Genomic DNA, 20,240 nt, shown 5'->3' with positions numbered 1-20,240 from the left:
ATGGGACTCCACTAAGTGCTGCTGTCCAGGCTGGTTCAAGGAAAATATGGAGCAGCGGGGCGTCTGGGGAGAGCCCCGAGCCCATGAGCAGAGCCGACCATGGTGGGTGGAGGCAGGGAGGCTGAGGGAGGCCACCGAGGTGAGAGGCCTGGTGACGAGGCCCTGTTCTGGAGGTGGACAGAGACGGTGGAGGGCCGGACCTGGGCGCAGGGGAGAGAGCATGCCAAGGACTCCCGGTGTGACTGCAGTGACCAGTGTCACCACTGGCCAGGAAGGACCGTGCTGGGACTCGGCACAGAGGGGAGGCGCAGGGGCAGCGGTGCATCCCGAGTGGCCAGGAGCGGTCACAGCCAGCAGGGCTGAGAGGTGCCAGAGGTCAGGTGTGTCCCCAGGAGGGCGGGGACACTGCCCCTTCCCGGGAGGTGGCCTCTCCCTGGCCGTGTTCCAGGGGAGATGAGCAAGTGAGCCGGTGCGTGTGCGCGGGCGGTGGGCGTGGGCGGCCTGGGGTCTGGGTGCCACGGGCTCACTCACGGGCTTGGGTTTGACCTGGTCGCGCCCTGCCCTGCTCGGGCGCCAAGCAGCAGGGAGAGCGGGGGAGGGGGGAGGTGGCCGCCCAGCCCCAGCCCCAGGAGCACAGACTGGAGGTGCCAGGCCGCGCGGCCAGAGCTGGGAGGGCAGGACGAGGCGCGGCCCAGAGCGGCAGGACCTTCAGGCCCAGATGGGCTCTGGGCCAGGGCAGGGACACACGCGGGTCAGGTCCCATGGCACCCCACCAGTTCACCCCGCCAGCCCCTCAGAACCGTGCCAGGGGCACCTCCTCCCCGGGCCTCCCTGCCGCCCACTCTGCCCAGCAGAGCCGTGGGTCTGTCTCGCTGGCCCGGGGGGAACAGGGGCTGCGTCCTGCACAGTCCTGGATGGGCATCCGGGCCCCTCCCTCGGCTCCCTGCCCTGGGCTCGCTGGTCACCTGGGGCCCGTCCCCCAGCCTCGTTCCCTGGGTGAGATGGCGGAGGCCGATGGCTCTCTGACCCTGCGTCTGCTAATGGAGCCCTGACTGGGGACAAGAATGGATGCAGAATGCTCTGAGAATTTCAGGGCAGGAAGCGCAGTCTCTTCCCGGGGAGCGGGGGGGGGGGGGGGGGGACAGAGGCTGCCGCCGGAGGAGGCCTCCCGAGCCGTCCGTCCGTGGCATTTAATGCGGAGTGCGGGCCTCCGTCAGAGCAAGGGCATCAAATATTTACAGACAGCATTAAAAATTAACCTCAGGATGTGGCTGTTCCCAGAAGTCAGGGGTGAGGAGACGGAGGAGGCTGCCTCCGGGCACCAGCAACGGCCGCTCCCAGGCCAGCCCAGCTCCCGTGGCCCAGTCCCAGAGCCGCGGCAGCCTCCGCCCTGCGTCTGCCCAGGCCCCTGGCTGTAAGCCCTTTGGGGCTCCCAGTGGCCTGAAGGCAAGGACAGGCCCTCGGCTCAGCATCCCCAGCCCTGGCCCTTCCTCTCTGGGACTCAGATTTGCAGGATGGAAAGGAATGAATCTCGCAGATGGGAGGAGGCCAAGGTGGAAGTGGAGACATTCCAGGAACCAAGGGCAGCAGGTGCAAAGGCCCCGAGGCAGAGAGCAGGGCCCTGTGCCTCAGAAGGGAAGTCGAGGTAGCACAAGGGAGGGAGGGAAGGGAGCTGGAGGCCACCAAATAGGCTCCAGGTCTGCAGCCTGGGAGGAAGGGGCAGCAGAGGGGCAGGAAGTAGGAAGGGGCACCCATGGGCCTGGCCGGTGGGTTGGTGGGAATGGGCAAGAAGTGGGGCACCCAAGGACTGAGCCAGAGGGCACGAGGGGCGGGCTTGGCACTGGGGATCAGCAGAGCACAGGATCCTGGGTTGCAGCCCCCAGGACTGTAGGAGAGAGAGCAGAACAGGAGGGGCCGGGAGGAGCCCCCCCCAGTGGGAGGCAAAGCAGGAGGGTGTCAGGTCCAGAAGGCCCAAGACGGGTGCTCCGGGAGGGGCAGGGGCAGCTGAGGGGCTGCTGACCACCCTGCTTCTGCCCACTGTCCCCATGTCCCCACAGCACGGAGCCCGCGCCCCTCCCCCTCCGCCTGATTCTGCACTTTCCGGGACAGAGGGAAAGACGGGGAGTACTGTCGCCCCATAGGACAGCATGCCACAGCCACAGCCGCGGAGACGGAGACGCACTCTGCGGGAGGCCCAGCAGGGGTGGCTGGGGGACCAGGGCCGCTGGGGACACTGCACAGGATCTCAGGACAACTGTTCTTCGTGCCCTTTTTTTTCTTTTGGTACCAGGGACTGAGCTCAGGGGCACTCGGCCACTGAGCCACACCCCCAGCCCTGTTTTGTATTTTATTTAGAGACAGGGTCTCCCTGAGCTGCTTAGCGCCTCACTTTTGCCGAGGCTGGCCTTGAACTCACCATCCTCCTGCCTCAGCCTCCCAGCTGCGGGATCGCAGGCTGCGCCTGGTCCTTCTTGCCTTTCTATGGACGAGGAAACTGAGGTTCCGGAAGGTCACATGACACACCCAAGTCGAGCAGCCAGTGCGCTTTCAGGTCCCAAGAGGCCTGTCCACTCAGCACAGTGCCCCACCTTCCCTCACTCTGCCCCTCGCGCTCTAGCCAGCTGCGTGACCCATCAGCCTGTTGGGCTACAGGCAAAATAAAATTCCCTGGACAGGGCTCTATACCCCCTTTTGAAATCCCTTCCCCTTTCCCCCGGGGGGTATCAGGGATTGAACCCAGAGGCTCTTGACCACTGACCCACATCTCCAGACCCACCCACCTACCCCCTTTGCGTTTTATTCAGGGACAGGGGCTCATTGAGCTACTTAGGGCCTCGCTAAGTTGCTGAGGCTGGCTTTGAACTCGCGATCCTCCCGCCTCAGCCTCCCAAGCAGCTGGGACTACAGGCGTGGCCACCAACCAAGTTGCTATTCCATGCACTGCCCTTTGTAACCTCCCCACCGCGCCCCCAGCAGGACAGTCCACTGAGGCTGCAGGAGAAAGGAGACTCCTAGTTAGGTAAGCGCAGAGGCTGAACGAGTGTCAGCGGTGTGCCAAGTTCACAGGGAGCGAAGAGGCCGGGCCACAGTCAGCCTCCACCTGCTCCGGGGACAACAGGTATCAGAGCCCCGGTGGGCTCAAACCCAGGCCCAGACATGCCTTGCTGGTCCTGATTGGCTCCCAGGGACCACGCCCCCATCTCTGGGCCATTCACTGTGCCAGGGGGTGGGGCACAGTAAAGGGCTCCTCCAATCAGGGTTCACCCCTGAGGTGGGTGGAGCCGGGTGGGAGGGTCTCCGGAGCCTGGGCCCGCTGGGGAGCCGGCAGCGCCCGGTGGACTTCCCTACGGGGAAAGGGGCCGTCGCACCTGCTCCCGGCCTGCGGTGCCACTCGGATGAGAGGTGCCGGCGCCCACGACCGTAAACGGGCAGAACTGCGCCGCGGCCACTGGGGTTGCTTTGTGCCCAGGGAGGAGTGCGCACCTGCAGAGCTGCTGTCGCCTGCTTCAGAAGGTGCAGAGCAGGGACACCAGGCTGCCTCCCCGAGGCCGTCGCACCCCTATCAGCTGGGCGGCTGGAGGTGTTCCGAGATGGCATCCTTAGGCAGTGTCACCGTGGGCATCGCAGAGGGCACTTGGGCTGTGAAAGGCATTGTTGACCATAGCGGCTTCGAGGGTCATGGCCCAGGGAATGTCGCACTGGCTCAGCTTGATGAACTTCAGCTACCAAACTTCCCAACACCCAGGCGTCCTGGCACCGCGACACTCCAGACCCCCAGCCCCTGAGTTACTTTGGCCCATTCTTGAGCTTAGCCGAGTGGATTGGGACAGTATGGCTGCAGGGCCTGGCCTGTCACCATGAGGTCGGTCACTGGTGACCAAAAGGAGGCAGATTGAAAGCTGCTGAACGAAGCTCTATTGAGACTGGCTCCGGGCGAGACCCTGCACCCAGGCTCAGCTGGACTTGGACTTTTATCGGGCTTAGGGCAGGAAGGGAGGTTGTAGGGTCCCTTGTCCTCCTGAGGTTGGTCGGGGATCTTGCTGAGCTCCATGTCCTTCCAAGGTTGGTGAGGAGACCCCGCTGATTGACAGGTGGTCATCACTGCTTGTCTGTGGGCGTCTGATTGGTTGTTCTTTTGCGCATGCGGGTTGCCTGGTGCTTTGTTCCCTCAGCCACGGCAAACCGACCTGACAGTCACACCATGCTTTGTCCTTGTTGACTGCAGTGTGGCCTTCCCTTGTGTGGACGCTCCACAGAGTGTGCATCCTGTCCCCTGATGACTTGTGGGTCCTTTGCTCTGGGACCACATGAACAGCTGCTCAGGTTGCCAGCAGACCCCGGGTGCATGGCTCTTGGGACAGCACAGGTGTGTCATAACAAGGTGCCACAAACCCAGTGGCCTAAAGCAACACATGGTTAGCTTCCTGCCCTGGGCCAGGGCTTCCTCTGGAGACCCCGGGATGGATCCCTCGGCCCTGCCTTTCCCAGCTCCGGGAGGTGCCAGCCACGCCCCCCTCGGCAGCCGCCCTCTGCCCGGCTGCTGCCACGGCCACCTCTCCTTGACTCTGACCCTGCCTCCCTCCTGTGGCCCAGCCACATGACCCCAGCAACCCCCATCTCGAGACCCTGAGTGTCACCCCAGCCACAAAGCCCATTTTGATCTGTAAAGGGACAGGCACAGCTTCTGGGGATTGGGGACAGGGAGAACAGTGGGTGTTGTGATGGCACCTATGCATGTCCCGAGGGTGACAGGGCAGGCGCGGATTCTGCCTTAGGACTTCCTGCCAATCACTTTTACAAAGAGGCCCAGGCTGAGCCATTTGGGTCCCACTCGAGTCACGGGAGAGCTCCTGCCGCGTCCCCTCGGGCGCTCACTGTGGGCAGCGTAGTCTTGGCCTCTCCCGTGGGCGCACAGGGGTGGCTCTGGGGGCCTCAGGCTCCTCTCTGCCCTTGGGCCACCTCACAGGCAGCACCACCTCCGAAGCCTCCAAGGACAGTCCCCAGGTCGCACCCTTGGGATTGCCGGGCCTCCCGCCAGTTCTCAGCGTCCCCGCGCCCGCTGCCTGCTCCCTTTGCAGAACACAGCTGTCCCCACCTGGCACATGTGGGGGAGCGCCTGGCCCCCAGGGCTACTGTCAGGGCTGAGTGTGGGAGCTGCTGTCATCTTGTGTCGGGAGGGACGGTTGTCTGCAGCTCACCTGGCAATCACTCATGCTGGGCGGCACTCCCCTGCCTCAGCGCCCATTGTTGCAGGCTCCCCAGGCGCGGAACTTTCATTATGATTCAAATTGCCAGGTGCTCAGCTTCTCCTCCCAGGGATGCTGCAGACGCCAGCCCCCGGCCTGCCAGCTGCGCGGCTCCTCTTCCCGATGCCAGGCTCCGCCTCGCAGGACTGCCTGCCCGCTGCCCGCTAGGCCTGCTGGTCCCCAGCCAGGTGGCCGTATGGCCTGGTGCTCAGCGGCACAGACCGGATCCTGGCTCTACCACTCACTCCAGGTGTGACCCTGGACAAGCTACGCAGCCTCTCTGAGCCCCAGGGTCCCCAAGCTGTGCGGATCATGGTCCCCAGCTCTCAGGGTGGCTGCCGTGGGGACAAGGCTCAGAACAGTGCCCGGCTCAGAAGAAAGGCCCAGCACAGTGGCCGAACTCCCAGCCTCTGATAGAACCAGCGACGGTCTTCCCTCGGCTCCCAGGGCCCCAGGTCCAGCAGGTGCCCGTGCCCGGCAGTTGAGGGCCTAGCCCCTCTCCAGATGCCCCCTGCCGGGAATGTCTCGGGCCACCCACAGCCACCACTGTGACCCTCCACGTGGCCTGACCAGGACGCTCCCTCCTCCTGGTGTACTCCTGGCTAACTGCTCGGGGTCAGCACCCTGGAGACTGCCCCGACCTCCTCCCAGGCCAGGACCTGTGGGACCCTCGGGAGCCCAGACCCTGGAACATGCCACTCCTGCTTTGGGGTCCTGGTGTGGCTCCAGCTCAGCTCTCAAGGGCAGGGCGTGACTCGGTTCCAGGACCCCAGCACCCAGCCCTGGCCTGGACGGAGAGGACATCACAGCAGCCAGTTCTGCAAGCCCAGGGGACCTGTCGGTGGCCAGCACCTGGTCTCCACGGGGCTGATTGACAGTGAGGGGCGTGTGACCAGCAAGGTGTCCGAGAGGACAGGCGGCCCCACAGCAGGGCCAGGGGCTCTCGGTTACAGAAGCCGACAGTCGCTCAGGGACTTTCCCTGCTCCCATGGGTACTGCACGGCTGGGGCAGGTCGCCATGGAAACAGAACAAAAAACTGGCCTCGGCCAAGGATTCCCTCCGGAAGGCGGTGTGCTGACCGCGTCCCCAGAGCGGATGGGCTAACGGCCAGGCCACATCCAGGTGGGCCAGCCGCAGCTGTTCCCAGCAGAGGGCCGTCCACAGTGGCACGAGTCCCGCGGCCCGCAGGAAGGGGGTCCTGCCGGCCTAAAGTCCTATCAGGCGGGTGCCCAAGGCCCTGAGAGCCAGGCACTTGCCCAGGGTCACCAGCCCGTGAAACGCAGGACTGGGATCTGAGCAGACCCCGACTTTGAGGCCAGTGTCACCACCACTCAGTGTGCCCAGGCCGGTGGGAGTCGGCTGTGCCCAGGGGGCGCTTGGCGAGTGGGTCCTGAGGATGTGGGGGAGGTAAAGTAGGGTCGTGTGCCCCGGGCAGCGTGGCGAGAACTGGGCGTCCTGCAGAGCGGAGGTCATGATGGAGGTACCTGGGAAGAGGTCCTGAGGTCCCCGCCGAGGGCTAAAACTGCGCCTCGAGGGAAACCTGAGTAGAGCGAGATCTTTCTAATGTTGCTGATTTTGAAATATTTCATTTGGTTCAAAATAAGATGCATAAAAATGTGGATAAAAAGCATAAACGATAAGAAAGCAGCCCAGGTCCCCGCGCAGCACGAGAGCCAGGCCAAAGCCACCAAGGCCCCCCACCCTCTCCACCTGGCGCTCCGAGGTCCAGAGCGCGTGTGCCTCTCGGGCATGACTGACTGCAGCAGCTGGTGCCCTCCAGGGAGGTCCCCGAGGAAGGCTGGGGGCTGAGGCCCAGCGGCAGGGCGGCCAGGAGGAGGCTCAGAGGAGTGGGGGACGCGGCCTCCCCCAGGAGGAGCCGATTCTCCACCGCAGCCGCGAGCTGAGCAGGAGGGAGACGCTCATGCCGGGCGGGCGAGGAGGCCAGGCTGAGGCCCCGTCCCCAGCCCCCAGGGGAGACCAGGCTGAGGCCCGACAGACCTGGCTCCCTGACAAGCCTCCTCTCTCTTCCACCGCCCCTCAGTCCCTGGGGCTCCCGGTCCCTGCCCCTCCCAGGCCAGCGTCACTCTCCAGGGCTGTGGGCACCACCACCCAGGCCTGGGCAGAGAACCCGTCCAGGGCACTTGGTCCCCTTCCCTTTCCCGCCCCTGTGCCTGTGAGGCAGAGGTGGGGGTTCTCATGTCGGGGGCCTAAGCTAGAATCCTGACGTGGAGGCCCACACCAGAGGTCGGCAGAACCCTGAGTCATCTCCTGTTTTGTCACCTATGCTTCTGTTCATGTGACCCCATCCCTCCCTGACACACCCGATGCCATGCGCAGGTCCCTGGAGCAGGACGCCCTGCTGTCCCCAGGCTTCCCTGAGCCTCTCTGGCTGATCCCCCCAAGGTCACCTGATTCCACGTTTCCACCTGAGAACCAGGCGGGGGTGAGGGGGGGGGACGGGCCCTGACCTCCTCCTGGCGTCCCCCCACCCCCCGCGGGACGTCATGCTGTTTTCCAGACCTGCGGCCCAGTCCCCAGGCTTGGTGGCTTTTCACACCGCAGATCTAGAAGGCCGGGCTGGTCCCACCCTCCTGGTCCCCGGCTCCCGCGTCAGTGGCCACAATGGGACATCGCAGTGTCCTGGGCCACCACACCCGTCACCCCACTCTCCACGCCCACTCCTGCCCCCTCCCTGGTGGGGTCTCCCGGGGTCTCTGCCGCTCTCTGCTGTCACATGGCCGCAGTGTCCTCGAGGGCCTGGTTCTAGGGCCCCGCGGACGTGGGCATCCCTGGAAGCCCAAGTCCTTGTTGACAGGGACCTACGCATGGCCCCGGGTCCTCCTGACCCCCAGCAGAGTCAAGGCTGAATCGTGGCCACGCTGCGCGGCCCCGGGTTCGGGGGCCCTGGGCACAGCCATGTCCAGCACATCTCCTTTCAAACGCTGGCTGGGCCACCTGCTGCCTCACGCTGCCTGTCACCCCGCGTCACGTCTGGGTGGCGTGTCCCCTTCGTCACTTGCGTGCCCACCTTTCGAATCAAGTCCTCACTGGGGCTGATGTGATGGCTGTCGGGGGACAGTGCACCATCTTAGGAACTTTGTTGTCACTTAGTGACCGACTGCTTTGGGCACAGCTTTAGGTTTTCAGGAAAATGGAGCCGAAAGCGCAGGGTTTCCTGCCCCCTCCCCTCCCCCCCACCGCGGTTTCCACATCACCAGCGTCTTGCGTTTCTGTGGCTCGTCTGTGACAAGGTGACAGGGCACGCGTTACACCACGGCTGGGACCTGAGGGGCTCCTTCCCCCACTGCTTCTGCCGGCAGCATTCAGATCACACAGGACAGGCCAAGTCCAGGCCTGGGGTAGACAGGCTGCCTGCGCTCACCCGTGTGCTGTGTGAGCTAGGGCATCGTGCTGAGCCTCTCTGGGCCTCAGTTTCCTTCTCTGTGCAACAGGACTTACTCATGAGGCTCTGGTGAGGATTAAATGAGTGATCTCTATGGAGAGCTCAGAGCAGCGTCCAGCACAAAGTGGGTGCTCAGTAAGTACTTTTGAAAGTGTGAATCTCCAGTTTACATTACATGGGTGGGGGATGCAGGAGGGACATGCTTCTCCGGCACCCCCTGCCCCCACTGCGAGTTCTCAAGGCTTGGATGACACAGAAAACTCAGCCCAGAAGCCCTGCCCTGAGGATCCAACTGCACCAAGACCTGAGCGCTGAGAAAGTGAGCCCTGCATAGAGGCCCGGGGGCCTTCTAGACAGCAGGCCAGCAGGTGCAAAGGTCCTGTGGCAAGAGCACCAGAGATGCTGGGGACCCCCAAGGTGGCCCGTGTGGCTGCAGAGGTGTGACGAGGGGCATAACAGGAGACAGGTCGGAACGCAGCCAGGCAGCCTGGAGAGCACCAAGGCCGTTAGAGGATTCTGAGCAAAAGAGACAATAAATATTTGTTCTGAGCGTTAGGTGGCCCGGGATCAAGCTGTCTTACTGTGCTTCCTCCTGCGTTTCTGTGCCGAGGATCAACTGGGGGGAGGTGAGAGCAGCGAACTCGGTTGAGAGTCTCCGCACAGTCCAGGCAGGGAGGGTGGTGGCCTGGCCACAGGAGCAGTGGCCAGAGTGGCTAGGTTCTGGTCTGTTTTGAAATAGAGCCGAGGAGATTGGCGAAGGATCAGACGGACCTGGCCGTGAAGGAGGGCGGGGAGCAGCGGACAGCGCTGGGCCGGGAGGCCGGGAGGCCGGGAGGCCAGGAGGGGAGGGTTCAGGGGAAGTGCAGGGGTCCGCCGAGGGGACCTCCGGGGGCCGTGGGAGAATCAAGACCCAAAGAGAGGTCTCAGCGTGTGACAGTGATGCCACAGATCTCCACGGCAAGCCCTGGAAGGGGAGCAGAGGACACTGGTGCCCTGGGCAGGGGACAGAGTGGGTCACGGGCAGCTGCTGGGGCCGTTCCTGTCTGCATCTGCCCAGGTGCTTGCCCCGTGAGCCAGTCCGCGGAGGAGGGCACCATCCTGGGGTTGGAGGGCGTGGGCACCGTCCCAGTCCTGCGCAGGGGTTTCCTGCCAAAGAGAACACCCAGAAGCCTCTGCTGCTGTGGCCATCTGCTCCCGGGTGGGGACACCGTGTGCCCCGCCCGATCCTGGTGCCCTGGCGCCCTGTTGCCCCAGGCCTCCCCCGCGGGCTCCGATGGCGTCTCTTGCTGAGACTGGATCTCGCCCACCTGCCAGCGTCTCTCTTCTTGGTCGCAGACTCTCCCTCCCGGGTCCCGGGTGATTTCTCTTTCCTGGGAGATGCGTCCACTTCGCGAAGGTCCTCGGATCCAGCTCAAGGTTGAGGGTCGTCCCCTGAGTTCCCTGGACTCCTGTTCTGCTCCTCTTTGTGGCTTCCTCCTCGACCTGGGACACGGGTGCAGCAAAACCAGTGAGAAGCGCCCTTCCACGGAGACCTTGGCCGTCCGCGCCCCTGCCCTGTGGGGGGAGCTGGGTGGCCGCCTGGGAGCGGCGGGCACTGGGCTGGGTCCAGGCTGGTCTAGGGCTCGGGGTTCTCCAGGGAGCAGCTGCGGGAGGTGTCCACCAGGAGATTCTGTGGGGAATGGCTCGCAGCGTCACGGGGCCAAGAGCCCCAGCCCGGCCAGCTGCGAGCAGAGGACAGAGGGGCCGACGGCCTGGGACCCGGGGCTGAGGTGTGTCCCCGCCCAAGCCTGCGGGCAGAAGACCCGTGTCCAGCTCCAGCATGGCCTGGGGACAAGAGCAGACTCTCCGCCCGGGTTTTCTGACCAGGCCTCCCCCGAGGAGGCCCGTCCACAGGGGAGGCCCCGGCGGTCCTCAGACTGCCTCACCTAGAGACCCCCTCACCGACACACCCAGAAGGACGTTCAGTCCCACACGTGGCGCCCAGCGGCCCATCGAGAGTCACACAAAGTGGACCACGCAGCTGGAGTGGAGGGATCAGAGGCAGGCAGCAGGGCCGCGAGGGCAGCGGGAGGGAGGCCGTTCGCTCCCTCTGGGGGTTTGCTGGTGGATCATTAGATGGGGTGTGGGAGGGGCCAGAGGGGACCCCAGGACCACAAGGTGAGCAGATGGCAGGTGGCGTTGTGCCATCGAGGTCGGGACATCTGTGGGGAGGGCTCGTCCAGGGAGGAAGACGGGAACTCTGGTTTTTGGAATGCCGAGTTTGAGAGGTCTCTTCGAGACGGAGTGTGGGTGGAGTTGGAGGCCGGACAGCGTCAGCAGATGGCACTCACGGCCGTGGGAGGAGGTGCCATCTCAGGATGAGTAGAGATGACCGGGGAAGAGGCTGCTGGGAGGTGGGGCAGGGACAGCAGAGGGACTGGCAGACCAGGCAGGGAGTAGGGGAGGGGCCCGGAGAGAGGCTGAGCCTCCAGGACACGAGAAGAACCACTGGAGTCAATGGTCTGAGAGGACGGGTACAGTGGACCGAGACCTGACCACCAGCTTTAGCAGCATGGAGGTTGTTGGTGACCTTGACAAGGGCAAATTCTGTGGAGTAGTTGGAGCCTTTTGAAGAGGTTACTGTAGAGTGGGAAGTGGAGCGGGAAAGCGAAGGTACAGATGGTCCTTCTGACATGTGTCTCCCCTCCTAGCCTTCTGCTTTGTGCATCACTGGATTTACCAAGAGTTAACATGATTCATTGTTGCCAAAGAACCAGCAGCTGGATTTATTAGTTCCCTTTTTTTCTTTTCTATTTTTAACTCCATTTCAGTTTTAATTTATTTATTGCTTTCTTATATCTATATTGGGTTTATTTTGTCTTCCTTCTCTGGCTTTTTGAAATGGATGATTAATTCATGCATTCTTGTGTATTAATAAAAATCATTAATTTTTAAGGCTATGAATTTTCCTCTGAGCATTGCTTTGGCTGCATCACTAGGTTCTGAAATTTTTTTTTTATTCCTAAAAATGGTTTTTTAATTTTTGTTTTGAAAAGTTTAGCTATTATTGTCTAAATATTTTGCAATTTTTATTAATTTATTTATTTTGCTCCCTTTGACTCGACAGTTATTTTAAAGAGTTTACATACTTCTTGGTGCTACAGTTTGTTTTCTGAGCTTGTGGTTAGTATTCTCAAATTCTATTATACTGTAATAGAGAATTCTGTTTCTACTTTTGAAAATTTAGGTCTGATAGTCCCTTTTTGTGTGTGCATTTTCAAAAGCATTTTTATAAATATCACATTGTCTTCTACTCACACCCACCCCCAGACACACACACACACACACACACACACACACACACACAGAGTCATTGGCTTCCCATATTCTTACTGGTTTCTGCCCCTTCATCTGTAGTGGGCTGAGGAGGTGAGTGAAGACACAAGGCTGCAGCCCACTCTGCCCTTTCTTCCTCCATCCCCAGCGGTCCTTGCTGTGACTCCTGAAGCTCCGTCACTGCGGTCAGTTCTTCCTGACGACCTTCATCCTGGATCCGCTCACAGAGCCTTGGTTCCTCTCTCTGCTCTTTCTTGCCTACCTTCAGCTTCCCTCATCCTAAAGCCAGAGCCCCTGGTTTCCCTGGGCTGCATCCGTTTGTCATGTTTCTGCCCGTCCTCCCTTTTAAAGTGGGACACGATTCACGTGACACAAGTCTTAGCGTTCAGCCATTTTTAACCGCACGGTTCCGTGGCCCTGAGTCCCGACCTCTCTGAGTCGCTCTGTCCCGGGCACCTTGTGTGATCCAGTCTGAGGGTCCTCTCTTTAGCCAGTGTGTGTGGCTCGTTGACGTCCACTGGCGGGGCGGACGCGCTGGGTCTTCCTTCTCTCATCGTAGTTCATGAAATGCTTCCTGCTTTGATAACTTCTGTGGGTGCCGATTTCCCCACATGTCCTGTTTCCTTTGTTTTACTTTTTGTATTTATGCCTTCTGATAATTTGGAAGGCTGTGTTTTCGAGTCCGTGGCTATCTTCGTAATCACAACGTGACACCATAGACTTAAAATCCGGTTTTTCTTATGCAGGACTTATTTCTCCCTATTAGGGAGAAGGTCGGAATCCAGAATTCTCTGCTTCCCTCCCATTTGCTCCCAGCATTTTATTTTAGTTGATTACACTTTCTATTTACCTTGATGCCTCTGACGTCACCTCAGTTTCTGAGTAATCAGACTATGAATGAATGAGTCGCAGTTGTCCGTATCGCCCCCCATCTCACCTCCGTCCGTCCCACGTGTCACATCAGTTCTTTGCTTTCTTTTTCGTCTCTTCTGTAATAACCCCCATCCCTGGATTTCTTTCAGACGTGGCCCTCGAGTTAAAGAGACTCTGTGCTCATTGCCAGGGGCTCTTCTCAAGAGTGACCCCATTGCCCCTCGGTTTGCCTAAGTGTCCTCTGTAGGGTATTTAAGAAGGGCTCGTGGGAATTATAATCTTAAATATATTCAACAGGTTTTTTGTTGATTTCATGATCACAAGATGGTTTATCGGGGCTTTAAATTCTTGGCACATTCACTCATTCAACAAATATGGATTAAGTCCCTACTGTGTGCCAGCTAGCCCCTGGTGATATGGCGATAAGCAAAGCCTGCAATCACCGTGGTCCTCTGTAGCCCAGCGGACTTCCACTACAGGGCGTGGGCTGCTGCGTGACCACCTCATCTGCCAAGGAGAGACTGGCGACCGTGGCTGCTCCTCCATGGGCAGAGGCGGGATCGTGGCTCCTCCACAGGTGGGTGGTCGTCTGCTTCTCGTTGTGTTGCCCACAACGACTCTCCCTGTCAAAGCTGAACGTGTCCCTGCAGGCGGTCTCCACACTCCTGCCCCTGCCCGCTGGTCTCCAGCCATCCAGGCATTTTGGGGGCACCTGCGTGTCCTCCCCATGACTGTGTATGATGTGGGCATGTTCAGTGGAGTGACTCTGAGATACATAATGGGTTTTGTCATCTTGCAGATGGCATCTGTGTGTGTTTCTAATATTTTCAGTTTGTGGTGGCACGGGGGACCGGGAAATTGGTCATCCAACCAGAGCAGTTTTGAGGGCCACGGAGGAACGATATTAAAAATTTTGTCAGCACAACCTGTTTTTTTAACTGAGACTGTGCCCAGACAAGACGGCCCACGGTGACCTGGTGACTGCCGAGGCGGATGACGCGGTTGAGTCTTATGTCGACCTGGTGTCTCTCAGATGGGACTCACCCCTTTATATCTGCTCCGTCGTTCTGATAGACGTCCTGTTAGTCTGTTGGATTTTCTAGGTGCTTGTCGTCAGTTCACTACGATCCTGGTTCTGTTCCAATCCTATATCTGCATTTTTCTTCTCTTATTGCATGGGCTAGGGCACAAGTGCTGTCCAGAGCCACAGGGACAGCACGTGTTTTTGTCTTGCTCCCAGAATTATAGTCACATGATTCACCAAGTCCACAGGACACAACCTGGCCTTTTCTGTCCCTGAGACCCCAGACAAATGACCCCAGCAAGTTCCCATGGAAGAGACACTAGGTGATATTTTGTTTCCTTCTGTTTCCTCAGAAAGCCTTTTTGCCGTGCCTCAGGATGGGGGAGGTGACACCCGAAGCACCCGGTGCAGCCTCCAAGGACAACTCAGACAGAGACACCAAGAGGAGCCCAGGCGGAGGCAGCGGCAGAGGAGGAGACGCCGTCTGTGCCCAAACCCCCCTCCATGGACTTCTAGCATCAGGAGCAAACTCAGGGCTGGGGGCTGGGGGCTGGGGTGCAGGGGAGGGTCCTGGACCACCCGTCCGCAAGCAATAGTTCTCCTTTGGGCTGGTGGCTTCTGAGGGTGACTCGTTGTGGACTCGGGTGACAAACCAAAGTGACCCCGGCCGACTTGAGCCAGAAGGGTTCCGGCCGGTGGGTCCCACCCGGGGTCCACGCACCGAGGCCTCCCTCACCTCTGCCCCCTCCCGTAGTGGCCCGGGGCCTGTGGTGTCCGAGTATCGGGTGTGAGTGTGAGTGTGTGCGTGTGTGTGATTCAGGGTGTGTGTTTGTTCGTTTGGTTAGTTTTTACTGCGGTCCCCCTGCACGTCCTCTGATGGGCACAGGTCACCACGTGGCTGGGGTCCTGCCAGCGTCCTCGCCTAGGGCCCAGGCTTCTTGCTGCAGTCAGCAGCAGGGGGCCAGCTGGAGCCGTGTGTGAGGCCAGCCTCAGTGCCTCAGGGGCCCTGGGGTCTGGACAGTGCCAGCAGGTGGTTCTTAGGGACTCGTCCCCACCACGGAATGGTAGGAGCACGCCCCAGCTGGCCGTGTGGAGGCCGCCCACTGCCACACACAGGAGCAGCTCGAGTGGGCAGGCTACGGGGGCCACGTGGCCAGCAGGAGGTCAGCCCTCGGGTGCAGAGACCCAAAGTGCTCCACAGCCCAGGGCCCCGATGGAGAGCCATCGCTCAGCTACCCCGCGGCCGCCCAGGGTCTCAGTTGCTCAGCACGTCCAGGTTAAGCACCTGCCCTGTGCTGGACCCTGTGCCGGGCAGTGATGGGATGAGAGGTGAGTCAGGCCTGGTGTCTGAGAAACTCGTTGATCTTTGCCAGACAGGGTGACGAGGCCAATGGAAAACCAGAGCGGAAGGTTCTAGAAGGTTCTAGAAATCCATCCACTTTAAGTGGGGACTTCCATGCAAACCTGTAACATTTGCCCATAGAGCTCACCCTCACCACCCCCTGCCCTGCTGCTGCCCCGGGCACACAGGGAAGAACAACCGGGGGACAATCCCGTCAGTCCCCAGGGCGGGCTGCAGTGTAGACGTGCTCCCTCCACAGTGTTAGGCCAAACCCTCCCAGCTCTCCCTGCTCAATAAACGTGTGTCCCTCCTGCGCCCGCCGCCTCATTTCGTCGGCCCCACTGCGCGCACACCGTCCTGCTCAGCAGCGAGCAGCGCCCCCAGGCCCCTGCCCGCTGGGAGGCTGGCAGTGCCCGGCTAGCAAGCAGGAGGGCGGCCGTGGTGGGGGGGCCTGCCGAGGAGTCCGTCCGTCCACGGGACAAGGGATGAGGCTCTGTGGAGCTGGGCAGCTGGGGCGTCTCAGCCTGGACCTGCGAGACAGACCACGTGGGAGTTCAAGATGACAAAGGGACGCGGGAGCCGAGGCTGGTCCTCCTGGGCAGAGCCCAGCAGGACGGGGTGCGGGTGGCCACGCCCTGCCCACACTGGGAGGGCACCTGAGGGCCCGGTGACCGCCCCGACGACCCTCATCCCACTGCCCCGCCCGTCCTTTCCCGGGCTGGGCTGAGTCCCCACGCGGGGCCCTGCTGGAGCTCACGCCAGACCCAGGGACCAGGCGCCCAGAGCGGCAGGCGGAGACGTTTTGGAGGCTCATTTTAATTTTTCAACCTGGCCCATGGGTCCCCACCAAGGAGGAGGCTGTGGGAGCAAATCTGCAGCTCCCAAGCCCAAGGGGGCCCAGCGGCCCTTGGTGGGTGCGGGCACGTCCTGTCAAAGTGGAGGGACAGCGGCCTCTGCAGGGCACCCCACCCAGGAAGGCCAGGAGAGGCGGGGGACACACCTGCCTAGTGCCAGGGTCTTCCTGGCCCCCAGGCACCATCGGACGGTCAGGGGCCGAGAGTGGGCAGCATCCCCCGCAGGAAGCCCACCTGCAAGTCAGGCGCCACCCAGGCCTCGGCCCACCCGCCACATGGGTGTGTGCAGTGGCACTCGGGTGGACACGCACAACTCAGGCTGGTGGCCTGAAACTCGAGTGCCAACGTCGAGCAGCTGAAGGGACCAGGACCGTCCTGGGAAATCCCAGCTCAGGCGGGCAGCCACCCACCCACCTACTCCACAGACATCCACAGAGCGCTGGCCACGTGCCTGGGCCTCTAAACGGTGCCCACCTGGGAACCGTTCAAGGTGGTGGGAGATGTCACAGACCCACCAGGGCCATCGGGGGGACGGGGCATGAGGCTGAGGGGCCGGGTCCACTGCACACAGCAGGAAACTCCAGGGCACGTGGCTGCAGGAGGGACGGGAAGGTCCTCTCTGTCCTGTGGACGCTGACCTCACGGAGCAGGAGTGAGGTTCCAAGAGCTGAGAGCCCAGAAAACCGAAGTCCAGTGGTATTCCTAGTCACCCCAACCCGATGCCACGAGACCCTGCTTGGCACCGACCACCCCGTGCTTTCCTCTTCCCTGACCGCAGTGCTGCCCGTCGGTTCTAGGACTGCAGAGTCGCGCCGGCTGCACCGGAGCTCAACTCTGCTGTCACGTTTCCAGGTGCTCTCGGGAGCCCACACCTGTGTGGCTGGTCACTCGCCCTCTGTGGGCAGGTCAGAGGACTAGGGCCAGGGCCTGCAACAGACGGAGAGGAATGGGGACCAGTCACCGAGTCCATCCACCCTGCAGACCTCAGGGGTCTCTGGGTCAGGGCAGGTAGAGCGGCCAGGTGGGGCCACCTCGGCTCAGGGCAGAACACAGGCCGCAGCGGGCCCAGGCCTTCGGTGGACGGAGCACGCGAGGGCAGGTCAGGGACGATTGCCGTGGATGGCCTCGTGGTCAGTGGCCCTGGTTAATCCACCTGACCAGCTGGCCCCCTGTGCGGGGACCTCTGCCGTGGTCTGAATGCACACGCCAAAGTCCACGTCAGGCACACCACCCCCAGGTTCACACGATGACGTCATGTGATGACACCTGCTGGCGGGGCCCTGCGGAGGAGATGGGAGGGCATGTTGAGGGCAAACCCTGGGCTGGCATCAGGGCCTTCAAAGGAAGAGGAACCCCAGCCGGCCACCTGCTCTGTCACCACAAGTCCCCTGCCAGGTGCCGTGGCACGCTCTCGAGGCCCCAGCCTCCAGACCCCACTCCTGAAGAGCCACCCGCTCTGGGGTCTTCACAGAAAACAGACCCAGCCAGGCCCCTCCTGGGGGTGCAGTTCTGAACCTGACCCAGAAGACGGTTCTGAACCATCAGCCCTGACCCCAGACTTGGCACACGGAGGCCACCTACGCCTGACTGGGCGTCCCCACGGGCTGCGAGCCCTGGAGTCCCGTGCCTCCCTTAGTGGTGCCCATGGGTCACTCTGGACCCTCTCTGGCCAGGGCAGGGCCGCTCCCAAGTGCAGGACCAGGTCCTGCCCCCCCACCTCCCTGCCCTCCCCAAGGAACTTGAGTCTGCTCTCTGGGCCCTCGGGGTCCCGCCCCTCAGCAGCCGCCTCCCCCCTGACCCCCAGCTTTAGGGCCGGAGCAAAGCAGGAGGGCGAGAGGGCAGGGTGGAGGAGGGCAGGGGGGAGGAGGGCAGGGGGAGGAGGGCAGGGGGGAAGAGGGCAGGCAGGAGGGGGGCAGGGGGAGGAGGGCAGGGGGAGGAGGGCAGGGGGGAGGAGGGCAGGGGGAGGAGGGCAGGGGGGAGGGGGGCAGGGGGAGGAGGGCAGGGGGGAGGAGGGCAGGGGGGAGGAGGGCAGGGGGAGGAGGGCAGGGGGGAGGAGGGCAGGGGGAGGAGGGCAGGCGGGAGGAGGGCAGGCGGAGGAGGGCAGGGGGGAGGAGGGCAGGGGGGAGGAGGGCAGGGGGGAGGAGGGCAGGCGGGAGGAGGGCAGGCGGAGGAGGGCAGGGGGAGGAGGGCAGGGGGGAGGAGGGCAGGGGGAGGAGGGCAGGGGGGAGGAGGGCAGGGGGGAGGAGGGCAGGGGGGAGGAGGGCAGGGGGGAGGAGGGCAGGGGGAGGAGGGCAGGGGGGAGGAGGGCAGGGGGGAGGAGGGCAGGGGGAGGAGGGCAGGGGGGAGGAGGGCAGGGGGAGGATGGCAGGGGGGAGGATGGCAGGGGGAGGAGGGCAGGGGGGAGGATGGCAGGGGGAGGATGGCAGGGGGAGGAGGGCAGGGGGAGGAGGGCAGGGGGGAGGAGGGCAGGGGGAGGAGGGCAGGCGGCAGGAGGGCAGGGGGAGGAGGGCAGGCGGGAGGAGCACTTCCTGGGGCACAGCGAGCTTCCTCCATGAGCCCAAGGGTCTTCTCATGCCCCAGCCCTTGGCAGAGCCCAGACCAGGACACGGCACTCACATGTGCACACACATACACACACATGCACACGCACATACGTACCCACACGCACACTCACACACGTGCACACGTATACACACACGCGCACACACTCACACACATACACACACGTGCACCTGCACATACGTACCCGCGCACACACTCACGCACACCGCTCCCCAGCAGAGCCGCCTTCCTCAGGGAACACTATGCTCCTAAGGTTGAGGTCCTCCCCAGTGGCCCTCATACTGGGGACAGTGTCGATTCTGGCCCCCTGCTATCAAGAGTGAGGACCTAGTAGGGGCCTTGGCTTTGGGGGCCTCAGGCCTGCGTGTCCACCTAAGTGACGGAACTTGACCGTGTGGGCAGAGGGCAGGGGGCAGGGAGACATCACGGGATCCGTCTCTGCAACAGGGGGCTTCGGGCATGGAAAGGGGGCCAGGCTTGGTCACCTGGTGACCTTACGGTGGTGTTGGATTCCCTGAGACCCTGGCTGCCCCTTGGTCTGAGGACCTAAGGTGGCCTGTCACTGTCCTCGTCCCTCCCCACTGTCACTGCTGAGCCAAGTGGACCTGACAGGGGCTCCCCGAATGAGGGAGACCGCCTGCAGCACAGGCCCCGCACGGCTCCCCAAGGACACGTGTCCTGCAGTCCTGCAGAAGGCAGGGGCCAGGGGCCACCCCATACTGACCAGGCCAAGAGATCCTGCTGCGATCATTTCTTCAACCCACCCAGGAAAGCAACCCGTCCATGGCTGCTGACCACTGCTCCCGCCCTCTGTGGCCCCCCTCTCCCTGGGACCCCCTCCCTGGGACCCCCTCCCTGGGACCCCCTCTCCCTAGGACCCCCCTCTCCTTGGGCCCCCCTCTCCCTGGCACCCATCTCCCTGACACCCCCCTTTCCCTGGGACCCCCTCTCCCTGACACTCCGTCTTCTCGGAGACCCCCCTCTCCTTGGGCCCCCCTCCCTGGGACCCCCTCTCCCTGGCCCCTCCTCCCTGGCACCCCCTCCATGGGCCCCCCCTCCCTGGGACCCCCTTTCCCTGGGACCCTTCTCCCTAGGACCCCCCTCCCTGGCCCCCCCCTCCCTGGGACCCCCCCTCCCTGGCACTGCTGCTTCCTACCTGGAGAACTGTCCCTCACCGTCCCCCGTGGGGCCACCATCTCCAGCGTTCACCCACAGGAGGGGTCCCACCAGTGAGCATCCACCCACGCCTGGCCAGGGCAGCTGCCCCCCAGGAGAGCAGCAGGGGCCACTGGACGGAGTGCTCCTGACCCTACCTGAAGGCAAGGGACAGAGGGACATGAGCTGCTCTGGGCTGCCTCTCCCGGGGTCTCGGCTGATTCTGGGGGAGGACGCCGAGAAGACGGGACACAGATTTCCAGCCTGGGAGCAGGTGTCCAGGGCGGTTAGAGGGCGGGACCCTGAAGGCTGCATGAGAGTTAGGGCACACAGGCCCTGGCAGCCCTCGTGGGGCCAGAGGCCTGGAACTCCGGCAGGTTGCCAGCACCCGGGCAGCGGGCACCGCCAACGCTATCCCCCTCCAGAGAGGCCTGACCATCAAGGCCTCCGGAAATGTCCACAGTT

General features: G+C 62.5%; 1 protein-coding gene and 1 long non-coding RNA gene across 11 annotated transcripts in view; both read left to right on the top strand.

The window, feature by feature from the left end:
* The window catches only part of Shisal1 (shisa like 1), a 95,087-nt gene extending 79,570 nt beyond the window's left edge, over window positions 1–15,517 (top strand). For all 10 annotated transcript variants that reach the window (XM_058574227.1, XM_058574224.1, XM_058574222.1 and 7 more), the window contains one exon: window positions 14,216–15,517. In XM_058574227.1, coding sequence (XP_058430210.1) covers window position 14,216 — 1 coding nt within the window. In that variant the 3' untranslated portion in view covers window positions 14,217–15,517. The remainder of the gene's footprint in view (window positions 1–14,215) is intronic.
* Window positions 1,224–9,217, top strand: LOC124082943 (uncharacterized). Its single transcript, XR_006848565.1, has 2 exons — window positions 1,224–1,590; window positions 2,058–9,217. It is a non-coding gene; the product is annotated as an uncharacterized LOC124082943 (long non-coding RNA).
* Window positions 15,518–20,240: the final 4,723 nt, after the last annotated feature.

Source organism: Marmota monax, unplaced genomic scaffold (genome assembly GCF_021218885.2).
Source record: "Marmota monax isolate L192 unplaced genomic scaffold, Marmota_monax_Labrador192_F-V1.1 WCK01_AAM20220418_F8-fsc00051, whole genome shotgun sequence".
Classification (NCBI taxonomy): Eukaryota; Metazoa; Chordata; class Mammalia; order Rodentia; family Sciuridae; genus Marmota; species Marmota monax.
The sequence above is the reverse complement of the archived record's forward strand: the minus strand, read 5'-3'. Positions and strand labels throughout refer to the sequence as shown.